At 38.3% G+C, this 12,382-nt stretch overlaps 1 protein-coding gene across 4 annotated transcripts in view; it reads left to right on the forward strand.

The window, feature by feature from the left end:
• Nucleotides 1–12,382, forward strand: part of CFAP54 (cilia and flagella associated protein 54) — a 288,803-nt gene that overhangs the window by 196,728 nt on the left and 79,693 nt on the right. For all 4 annotated transcript variants that reach the window (XM_042947439.1, XM_042947441.1, XM_042947440.1 and 1 more), the window contains 5 exons: nt 6,398–6,503; nt 8,648–8,795; nt 9,594–9,751; nt 9,919–10,098; nt 10,199–10,325. In XM_042947439.1, the coding sequence (XP_042803373.1) occupies nt 6,398–6,503; nt 8,648–8,795; nt 9,594–9,751; nt 9,919–10,098; nt 10,199–10,325 (719 nt within the window). The remainder of the gene's footprint in view (nt 1–6,397; nt 6,504–8,647; nt 8,796–9,593; nt 9,752–9,918; nt 10,099–10,198; nt 10,326–12,382) is intronic.

Raw genomic sequence — 12,382 nt, forward strand, 5'->3', positions numbered from 1 at the left:
ATCATTTGCAATAAATAGCTCTATGATGAGGCCCTGTGACATTTCAGTAATGATTCTTTGAATAATGCACAGACTTAATATCTTCCATTCATTAGTTACATTCAAAAAATAATTTGGGGGCACCTACAATATGCTAGTCATGGTTCTTAGTTTTTGAGAGAAATCAATATCCCAGTACTGATAGACACTCATAGTACTGATAGATACTGTTAGATAGTACTGATAGATACAATTCAACAATATTGAAAACAGGCCTATCCTCAGTGGAGCTTACAATAGATAATAAATAGGCTGACAGTAAACTGTAAACATAGTAAATGAGTAAATTGTATAGTGTGGTCAAAAGTGATACGTGTTATGGAGATACCAGGAGTAGAGGCAGGGGGAGGTGGAGGGCTATCATTGTAAAATGGTGCGGTCATAATAAAGAGTATGACTACGTTTGATGTTTGATGGCTGACAGCTTTCAAGCCCCACCGCTCCCCCCTTCTCCTGCCCCACATCTGGGCAGGCAGATAAGAAAACCCAGACGCTTTCTTAGGTAGAGCTGTGAGAAAAAAGAGAAGCCCACCTATGGCTTCTGCAAAGGGGAAATCAATTCAGCAGAAATTTCCCTTTGCTTTGATGGGAAACACGTAATCGTCTCATCAGTGTGAGCCTTGACCAAAAGCCATGCCATGATTAACCACATCTAAATTTGATTTTATGCTAGAGCAGTATAGATTTTTGGAAATTTATAATTTTTGTGGTTTCTAAACAGTGATGAAAATCCGTCTAGTCCATTTTGGAGCAGTGATTCTCAAAATGTGGTTTCCAGATTTCTAGGGGGTGATTCCAAGACCCTTTCAGGAGGTCTGTAAGGTCAGAACTATTTTTACAACAAGGCTAAGATGTCATTCATCATCTTCATCGTGTTCTTATTTTCACTGACGCTTCAAGAGCAATGATAGGAAAACTTCTGGCCTCTTGCTGTGAATCACAGCAGTGGCCCCAAACAGTATTACTAGTGGCCATTACACTCCTTACTGCATTGTGCTTGCAGTTAAAAAAAATGAAATAAAATAAAAATCCAGTTAATGCTTTTGATGAACCAGTAAAACCTATTACATTTCTAAATCTCCATCCTTGAATATATTTTTAATATTCTGTGGGAATATTAAATGGGAAATATTCCTAAAGCATCTTTGCTGCATATCAAAGTCTGGTGGTTGTCTTGGGGAAGAACACATATGTGATTAAATGAGAGCTAAACAAGCAGTTATTTTCACAGAACACCATTTTTATTTGAAAAGGCAACTGACAAACTGGTTTTTCAGACTTGGGTGTTTGACAGGCATTTTATTGAAAATGAGCAAAATGAACATGCCACTTCTAAGGCAAACAACTAATAGTATCTGTTGCTAATGATAAAATCTGAACTTTTTCAGGGAAATTAGAATTTTGGAAAATTTCTATTTGTTACCACGAGCTTGACAGTTTTCTAATGCTTACATAGTTCTGATGAGATTGGGAGTCATTAATATTAACAAGCGTCATTTTTTTTAAAACTGTATAATGAAATGTTTCAACATTAAGGGGATTTGCATAACTCAGGGAGTTGTTATATTCCAAATCACCACTGGATATTGTTCCAAAATCCTGGTTAACAAGATAGACCAATAGGTTTTAATGTACCAGAGTAGGAAATAGCATCAGTGTGTGGTATTAGCTTTCACATTGCAAGAAACTTTTAAGAAACTATCACTTGTCACATTTTGGTGTAGTATCAAAGAATATTCACAATTGTTTTAAGAGAATATAATACTCTTTCTATTTCGAACAACTACCTCTGTGAGACCTAGTCTTCTTCATATACTTCAACCAAAACAGTATGTCATAACTTGAGGCGCCTGGGCGGCTCAGTTGGTTAAGCATCTGATTTCGGCTCAAGTTGTGATCTCACACTTCATGAGTTTGGGCCCTGCCTCGGTGGGGAGGAACCAGCTTCCCATCCTCTGTCCCCTTTGTTATCTTCCCCTCCCCCACTTGTTCCCTCTCTCTCTCTCTCTCAAAAATAAACATTAAAAAAACCCACCAATATGTCATAGCAGACAAAAGAAGGAGATATGAAAGTCTTCTATTAGGTAGATTTTCTCTTATTAAGCCAGACATTAAAGAGATTTACAAAAATACAAAATAATGGCATTCTTCTTGCTAATTTTTGTTGTTGTTTGGAAAATATAGCTGTCTTAATAAAAATGCATTATTGATGTTAACATGTAATGGGTTTATTGTTTGTATTTTAAAATGAATTAATAAATATTAGCAGAGTTAAAAATTTGTCAGCTTAAGTTCTAATATGATAAGTATTGATGGAAGTCTGGGAATTCTCAATAATTTTTAAGGGTATAAATGAGTGCTGAGAGGGGAAAAAAAAGCTTGAGACACACTGATTTAGAGTATTGTTATATTAAAAAAATAATGTATGGTTATATTTATAGCTATCTTTGAGAATACAGTGGTAGCTGATTAATGGTAAATAGAATTAGCATAATAATATATCATCTTCCCTCTTGAAGTTTGAAGAGAAGGAAACTTTACTATGTGATTTCTTATAGAAAGTATATGATTTGTATATATAGAAATACATCATCTCCCTCTCTATCTACAAAACATGTGACTATATGATTTCCTGTAGAAGAATGTAGAACTCTTTTCTCCAAACTGTTTCAGGGATCACCAGCAGCCCTAGAAAATATTTACCACTTACCTTCATTCATCCCCCTGCCCTCTGCATGAGGGCATGGAGGATATGAGTGATTTTTTATTTCTTTAGGGAGGAAGAAGGAAACAAGAAACTAAAAATTACAAAATGGCCACAGAAAGTAGTGTCATAATAGAACTTTAATTTGAAGACCAGATAGACATATGCAAATGATGTGCAAGTATATCAGAATCACTCCTATTTTAAATACATGAACCTGACCCTTGGGACAAAACCTGCAAAAACTTTGATGTTGTTGCCTTTTTGCAGCAGAGTTGTCATTTGGGGAAGCCTACTGTCAAGATGAATGAGTTTCTCCTATGTGAACTTTACCCCCCACGAGCTTCTGTTTGGGCGCTGCTGAGAGTGTTGGACAGTCCCTTTCCCAAATCATGGTTAGCTTGACATTTTATGATACTTCTAATAAAATTATGTGTCAAGGAAATTGAAAGGCACATTCCCCAGGGTGACAGGTAGAGTGAGCTGCATGGATTTTATGAGAACAAACTGACCATTTTTGTCATGAATGTTAATAAGAAGTAAATGGGATCAAAGTTATTCAAACTGTATTTCTGCTTCTTTTAGGGCTGCCTCTCTCAGAGTCCTTTTTTTTTAAATAAGTTTTCCTTTCTATTTTATTTAGTGTCTAAATGGGATACCATTTGAGCCTTTTAATTTTGTGTCAGAATGAAACTTCCTTCCTTGGGGATTTTAGAGTGTTTATAGTGAGTGATCCTACTCTTTCTGTCTCTGCGGTGGAGCACAGACTAGAAACTTTCCATTGTGCATCTATGCGGTGCCAGGTGGATTAGGACACACTGGTACCGTTTATATTTTATTCATTAAGTTTTGGGGTTAGCAAGATCCCAAACCTCACACCTCATTTGGCTTGAAGTCAGAATTTCATCTTCGGAATCAGAAGGGTGGGATGGGCACCTCTGTCTCCTTCCAGGGCCCTCTACTGGCCATCCTGTGCTAGCCTTGAAGGCTGCTCAGTAACCAAGGTGCCTTAGAAACTCTTAAGGATCCTTGAGTGGGGAGGGGTGTCAGGGAGAGGAATTTTCATCCCTATACACGTACTGAATCTGTGTCACATTTTGTGTTGATTTCTTGCTTGTTTGTTTAGTTTTATTTTAAAGAAAAACAGTTAAGTTATATAGTCATGAACAATACCTTAGGAAATATTCTACAAATATCTAAACCATTTTAACAAGTCAGTAGCATCTTGGGAATTTAAAATTCGATAATCGCAGAAAGCTTTATATTCTGGTTACTAACTTAGAAAAAAAATCAATTTGGTTACCCCTCATATTCCCTGGCCTACTCGGTCTACCTAGTGAGAACAGCTAGCATGTATTGAGAGTGGTCTATTTGGTAAGCACTCCTATTTGCTAATAAGTTCACCCCACTCTTACTAGAATACCAATTCTATGAGGGCAGGGACTGTATCCATAGCCCCTAGATTTGTTCCTTGCCCATAGGAGGTACTCCTATGTGTGTGTATTTTTGAACAAATGAAATAATAAATAGCTCATTTAATCTTTACAATGATCCCATTTCATGAAGTCTGCTAAGTAGAATGTAAGGCAAGAGGCATTAAAGTGGACAAAGAGAGCCTTTGCATGGATAAAAGGTACAGTCAACAATGAGTACGTAGCAGTCACAAACATGGCACCAATAACTGTACCAAAATAAACAAAACCACAAAACCAAACTTATTAGAACGGTGGAAAGACAGAGGTCATGCTATAGGCAACAGTTAAGAGGGCAGGCACTGGAGCCAGCTGCCTGGGTTCTAATCCCGCCCCCTTCTTTCTAGTTGTGTCATCTTAGGCAAGTCATTTAACATTTCTGTCTCCATTTCCTAATGTATAAAATAGTGATGATAATAGTAGGATTAAAATTGTGATGATAATCCTTGTAGGATTGCGGAGGGGATTGAGTAAACTAATTCACCCAGAGCACTTAACACAGCACCCGACAGGTGGTAAACACTCAGTAAATACCAGTTATTGTTTTTTAAAGGATTCTGGAGAAAAAAAAGAAAAGAGAGAAAGTCTCTTGGCAGAGTGTGTGTGTTAGCACAACGTTTTCAGCTTTTAATACAGCAAGTTGACAAAAAAGAAGATTTAAAAATAAAATTTAAACGTTGAGCATATGTACACACTCTAGGACCCTACAAGCAGAGACTATACCTTCCCAGAAGCATGCTGGACATGGATAAAGCTGACCTATACTAGGCCAGAAACCTAACTGACCCACGGTCCAGGGACACGGGAGGCCTCTGGAACGTATATGGAGGAAAATGGTTTGATCTGATTTACCTCTTGATGAGGTCGCTGTGACCGCTGTGTGGAGAACAGGGCTGCAGGAACACGAGCCAGAGCGGGAGGCTGGTCAGGAAGCTCCCAGTCACGCAGCCTGGAGAGGATGGTGGCGTGGATGAAAGCGCTAGCACTGGAGGAGGTGAGGAGCACCTCACCACCTCACCTGGCTGGTATCTGTGTTTTGAAGGTGAGGCTGACAGAACTTACTCATGGATAGAACATAGAATGTGAGTCGGTGAGGTAGCAATAGCGATTCTGGGCTCTGCTTCTGTGTTGGAAGACGAAGGAAGAGGAACGGGTTTGGCATAGGAGGAAGAAGCCAGGGGATCTGCTTTTAACCTGTTCTATCAGTTTCCTGGTTCTGCCGTAACAGAGCACCAAAAACTCAGTGGCTTCAAACAACAGAATTTTATTGTCTCACACAGTTCTGGAGTCCATGCTCTAAAATCAATGTTCTTGGGCCATGTTCTATCTGAAGGCTCTGGAGGAGAAGCCTGCCTTGCTTCTTGTAGCTTCTGGTATTCGCCAGCAGTCCTTGGCATTTGTTGGTTTATAAAGGCACCACTCTAGGCATGCCTGTCTTCTCCCCGTGTGTCTGCATGTCACCTTCCCTCTGTCTCTCCAAATTTTCCTTTTTTATAGGGACAGCAGTCATATTGGGATAGGGTCCACCCAAATGGCTTCATTTTAACTTGATTACTTCAGATTACTACCATTCTGAGGTACTGAGGATTAGGACATCAATACAATTTTTATTTTCAGGGGACACAATTCAACTCATAACACCTGTTAAATGTTATTGTCTATTAACTATTCAAGTGAGAGCTTAGATAGATGGGTATATTGTTCATTTGGCTTCCACCCAGTCTTTCCATGGTATATAATAATGTTACGATAAGCATTTTCAGGTATATAGATTGTTCTGCATTTTGAATTTCATTTTGGAATAGATTTTTAGAAGCCTCTTGATATACATTAAGACATTTGGAAGAAGTGTGACATCAATTACAATTTTATCATTCTATAGAGGAGGAGAATATGATGGTTTAAAGTGCAGACAAATGTATGAAGCAACAGGAAATAAGGACAATTCCTATCTCCTGGCTTCTGTTTTCTTAACTTAGTATGTTTGCCTTCTGGTTCCGCTAGATACTGAGTAAGTAATAATTTAGCTTAAGAGTTTCCAAGTGTATAGCCTTAAGTAACAAAGTTCTATGACCTCAAAAAGCGGAGAATTACATTCTGATACATATAAAATACTTATGTGCTCATTTTATTAATGAGATTGTCAGAACTAATGAGGTTTAAAATGTATTTTCTATTTTAGTGCTGCAATTGTATTTTCCACACTTAGACTTCTCCAGGATTCAAAACTTTTTAAAAAGAAGGTAGTACAAGATGACACAGAGAACTCCATCTCTCTGGGAGCTTCTGTATGTATGAATTTAATTAATGTCTATCTTTACAATACTTACTATATAATAACTGTTGGCATGCTAAGAAAGTGTCTAATTACTTGGATGAAATAAAGGCGTAAAGTAGAAAAAACACTGGATTCAGAGTAAGGAGATAAATGTTCAAGCCCCATTTTATGCCCTTTTTTTATTGGCGTACCTTAGGCAAGTCCCTTAAACTTTAAAACATCCTTTGATTAAAACTTTTAAGTTTTAATTTAAATCTCATTTGTGAGCTGATGGAACTGAATGTAATAATCACTGAGGTCCCACCAGATACATTTTTCCAGTATTCGAGATCTGATTTCTTTAGCAAATAAAGTTGTTTCACTTTATTTTGCTCCTGATTTCACTTTTGAATTTTTTACTTTGGCATCATCAGTAGATACCTGTGTTATTTCCTACCCTGGATTTCTCATAGTTAGATTCTTCCACATTTTAAGCTCTGAAATCTCTTTGACAACTGGTGTCACAAATTCTTTGAAATTTTATTGGATTTTGATAAGACCGAGTAATTTAATGATAGAGGATTGTTTAGGATTAAAACATAAAGATTCATCACACAGCATCCTTGCTCATTATTTTAAGCTTTACTAATAAAATTGCTAATATCTAGTGTCATTACAAATAAGCAAAACTAATTATCCTAAATAGAAACTCATTTCTTACTATATTAAAAGCAATAAAAATGCTAAAAAGCAATCTAATTCAAAAATTGACTGAGAGGAATGGTTGTCATTTGGGGGCTATTTTGCCTCCCAGGGGTGATTTGGCAGTATCCGGAGACATTTTGTCTGTTAGAAGGAGAGAGGGTGCTACCAGCATCTAGTGCATAGAGGTCAGGGACGCCACTAGACACATAATGCACAGGACAGTCCCCCACAGCCACCAGCAGTGCTGAGGTCTAGAAATCCTGTTTTAGATGAAGGTGACTTGGCTGTCTAATAGTAACAGGAAATGTAGGCACTGAGAGATGAAGGTATGGGGATAGGCATTTTTTCCTGGATCGCTAAACTAAATACTAGACTCCTCAAGTTCTTGGTGTGCCCCTTCCAGTCACCATCCTGCCTTGAAGGCTCTGTTCACTTCTTACTCTGTTCCCAGGACAGGCTCCCCCTCCTCTTCTGTGCCTCCCACCTGGCTATCCACATTCCAGCCCCTCCTCAGTCTTGCTGGCCACTCCTTGATATTAGGTGTTGCTGATTGATTGGAGCTGTCAGAGATGCATAGCAGGAAATTCCTAGAACAAATGGACATTGTTCTAGACGGTTTTGAAGTTCCCAAGTGTCTAAAATGGATTCCTCCTATTAGAAAAAGCTCCCCTTGTCCTTCCCTCTTAGTAGCTCTGGACATTAGCCACCTCCTTGTAAAAGGCGAAAGATTTATACGATCTGAAGAGAAACCAGAGTATTGGCCACCCCCTTGTAAAGTGCAGTAACGAGGATGGTAAATCAATTATGATACACATTTGGAATGTGAGCGGCATATAATAGTGTGGCACAATGGATTAAGACAGGGAGCTCTAAATTCAGGATGCAAGTTTGAATCCCACCTCTGCCAAAATGTAATGGAGTTTAAGCAAATAGTTAACCTTTCTAGGTGTCAGTTCTCCCATCTGTAAGACAGAAAAAATAATAACCCCTCTTTGGCTTTTTGGGAGGATTAAATAAGATAATGTGTGTAAGGCATTTGACACAGTACCTGGAATATAATAAGTACTCAATATATTATTTATTATTCCTCAGCCATTAAAATGATGTTCACAAAATTTTTGAAGACCTAGATACTGCTGATAATATCATTTGCAATGAAAAATTCAGAGTGCAAAACTATTTTCTATAATGGGTATAGAAAGAAAGAGAAAAGCTGAAAAGCAGTATTCCAAATGTTAATAGAGCATGGCGGGATTATGAATCATTTTATTTGTTTGTGTGTGTGTGTGTGTGTGTGTGTGTGTGTGTGTGTACATTTTTTCCATTTTATAGAATATACAAGACAAATTTTCCAAAATTAAAAAGTTAGTATTAAATGATATCACATGCTTCTCAATTTTCATTTAGCATTTAGGCAAAAACTTTGAAATTACTAGATGGCAAGATAACAATCATTTTAATATTGTTTAGGCCACTGAAAATAAAGATGATGGTGAGTTTCTAGATCCTACTTCCCTAAATTCTCGAGAACATTTCAACATCCATCTGTGGTTGAGATGCCGCCTAGCATTGGTGACCGCCTTTGTTGCACAGATTCATGGCGTTGGAATTGTGACAGGTACAAATATCCTGTTTTAATAAAAGTTTTCCTAAACATTAATTTTACTTAGGTAATGGAGGTTTTATTGGGATACATTCGATTATAACATTCACATTTTCCAACTTTATAGCTTGATCTGTTTCCAGAATAAGAGAATTCGTGTTATAAAAATAGTCATTTCCGTAACACTGAAAATGGCCTCTGTGTTTCTGATGTATGCAAAACAGGCAAGGAGATTTCAAAATACCAACATGCAAGTCTTCTTGTCATTCAGGGAGGCAGCGTAGTGTAGGGGGCTCGAGCACAGATTCCGTCGCTGGGTACCTGACTTAGGTTCAAATACTCGGTCCACCACTTCCTCCTTGGTCAACTCTCTTAATCCCCCTATGCCCCAGTTTCTTCCTCTGGTAAAAATGGAAATTATTTTACCTACTTCATAGGGTTATTGTCAGTCTTAAATGGGTTAAATTTATAAAGTTTTAGATCATAGCCTGGTGCATATACATGTCAGTTTTTACAGTGATTAATAATTATCTGTTTGTAAATCTATCTATCCAGCCATCTCTATCCATCTCTCACATTAAATATTTTTCATGTAGCATTATTACTTTTGTAGCATTGGAATACCCTAAAGTACTTTCCCCCAAATTACAGCACATTTTTTTTAATGTTTCATGTAGAGTCTGTTTTCTGTCTTTATATCTTCCTATTCTTCTCTATTATGCAATATTCCTGTGATGAATATTGGGGGTCTTATGCGTATGTGCTTTCTTACTCTCTCAGTGCATTTTAAATAACTGCATTCATTCACTTTAGAAAACAATATGACAGATTACGTCAGCCTCATCAACGAAGGGTGCATGGAAGCAAAAAGTGCAGGCGACAGGGAGCTACAAGCTGAATTCTTGATGCAAGCTGTAATCATTGGCCTACAAGAAAAGCATTTAAAGGCAGACATCATAACAAACCTTCAGGTAGGAAGGAGACCTCATTCACATTGATATTCACCTACTGATTCTGATTAGAACAAAAGGAGAGAATTTTAAATCCCATTAGATGCTGAATGCGTAACAGTTTGGCCAGCTCTTGTTTCAGTGGATTGGAAACAGGACTATCAAAAGCAATAATTTTATTTTAATAGGCTGTAATACATTTGCTTGAAGAAAGTGAATTTATTTCCCCTCGATCTCATTTAACCCTGGTGAGAAGCATGCTTTTGCTGGATGACTTAACAAAAGCTGAGAAATTCAAGGAAACTCCTTCTTCAAAAACAGAAAAATTATGTTTGTTGACTCAGGCTCACAACATTCTTATTGAACAGGTGGGTGCACTTTTGTGTCCTCAAGACTTAGACACTGACTTTTCCATCGTCTTATTCAAAACCACATTAGCTAGTCACTAATACAGTGTTCCTTTCACAGATGCTAACTTTCGGAGAAACGATTGAATTTCCTTTATCAAACACTGACTCTGCAAGTCCATCGCATCCTTTGAAAAATATCTATCTTCCCCATGTCATGTTGTTGGCCAAAACAAAAATGAGGATTGGTAAGAATGCTTTAACATATATTATACTCAAGTCACTGATGAGAAATTGTCATTTTCAGGCAGGCTATCCTAGGAGTACGTTCAAATGGGGCAATATTTATGAATACTCGGGCTCCATTTATTTTAATGAATAGTTTTTGATTATTTACTGTGTGCCAGATTGCGGGTGAGGTCCTGGGAAATTACTGGAGGTTAAACAGGTACAGTCACTGATCTTCATGTGGGAGGTAGAAATAAGCAAGTAAACAAACCATATGGAGAAGTGCACATTATAAATATTGTATAAAATCTTTTAATGTTTATAAAATATCCCCCTTATAAAATATGATAGAGATAAATATTGTATAAAATAAAATAAAATAAAATAAAATAAAATAAAATAAAATATATATTTGACAAGTACCAGGCAGAAAATGAGTAAGGGTACAGAAAGCTTATGTATGATAATGCATTACATATAGGTATGTAATTATAAATTGTGATCCATTTTATGAAAGATGTGGATGAGTTCTGCTGATAAAGAACAATGAAGGGAGGGGTGCCTGTTTAAGTAGAGTCATTGGTGAAGAGCTCTGTGTGGAAGTGGTATTTAACCCTAAACCTTAAATTGCAAGTGACTAGTTATGCATGATGGAGACAGAGAGAGCCGTGTTGTAGGTTCTGAGGTCAGGACAAGCTTGACCTGTTCTGGAAGTGCAGGAGACCAGGATAGCCTGATCAGAGTGGGCTAGGGGCAGCCTCATGGGAGGAAGTGAGCTGAAGAATCGATTGCAGGTTAGACTGGAGCCAGCTCTGACTGGACCTGATGGGAGCTGGTGGACCAGGAAGCAAGAGGAGTACAGCCCTCTGGAGCCAAAGTGGAGCTGACCAGTGCTGTCCTTCTCTGGAGCTTACAGATTGTGTCAAGCTTTCTCTAGGACACCGTCTCTGGCCTTTGACCCAAGGCTGACTGCCTCGAGCTCCCAGGCTTTTGTCCAGCCCAGAGGGCAGGAAATCTTATAACAGCTCTCTGTGTTCTAACCTATATTAATCATGCCTTTTTCTTTTCTGTATTTCTGATACTTTGACATCTGGGGTCCTGCTGACTAGGGAAGGACTTCCTGGGGCTAACCAATGCCTAGAGATTACCAAACCACTATCCTGTGAGCATGCCCTTTAAATGGAGACTATTCCAGAGCCCATTCTCTGAACCTTTATCGGGCTCCCTTGTAGTCCTTTGCTGGGCTCTGACACTCTGAACCATTGTTTTCCTGCCCTAATCACCCCTGGGAGAGGTATCATCAGACTACTAGCTCAGCCCGCTGAAATTATTTTAGACTAGCTAATCCGAAACCTGCTTTGCCTGTTTACCCCAACCTACCCGTCCCTTCCTACCACATCTAAAATAAAGATTCTTGTCCACATTTTCCCCTCGCTCCCTCTACTTCCTGACCAACTTTTGGGCTTTTCTGTCTGGCCCGGTGTGATGTGGTGTGCCCCAGCTTCTTGGGAACTGTCGTAAACTATGTTTTCAGTGGCAGTTGTCTCCTGGCCTGTACAGTAATGAAACACACCTGAACAGTAAAGAAACCTACATTTTAAAACATACCCCTCACTTCCTGGTACCCATTTGCCTCCTGTACCAGTAGCTGCTCAGCTAAGGAGAGGCGGATGGTTGGACTACAGTGTGAAGGGAGGGCAAGAGAGCTGTGTGTGGTCAAACCATCATCTGTCCAGGATCTTCTCCCTTCTACCCCTCATGATTATTACTCATTATTATTTTATGTGATTCCTCCTCATCATCATCAGAGATGAATTTTATTACTTTGGGTAAATTGTATCACCTCTATATTGTTGAGTCTCCTTATTTATGAGATTAGGCTGGCCTAGCTGACCTCTAGACTTCCTTCCAGCAATCTGACCCCATAAGAGCTATTTTTGTATATTTTTAGTTCACAGTTTGTTATATTATCAGTATATTCAATTTCTACAAGAGCTTAAAGTACAGATTGTGTTAAATTGTACAGATTGTGTGAAATCAAATGTATTCTCTGCTTTCCTGACTTCCTAATCCTGAA

The sequence above is a fragment of the Panthera leo genome, chromosome B4 (assembly GCF_018350215.1).
Source record: "Panthera leo isolate Ple1 chromosome B4, P.leo_Ple1_pat1.1, whole genome shotgun sequence".
NCBI lineage: Eukaryota > Metazoa > Chordata > Mammalia > Carnivora > Felidae > Panthera > Panthera leo.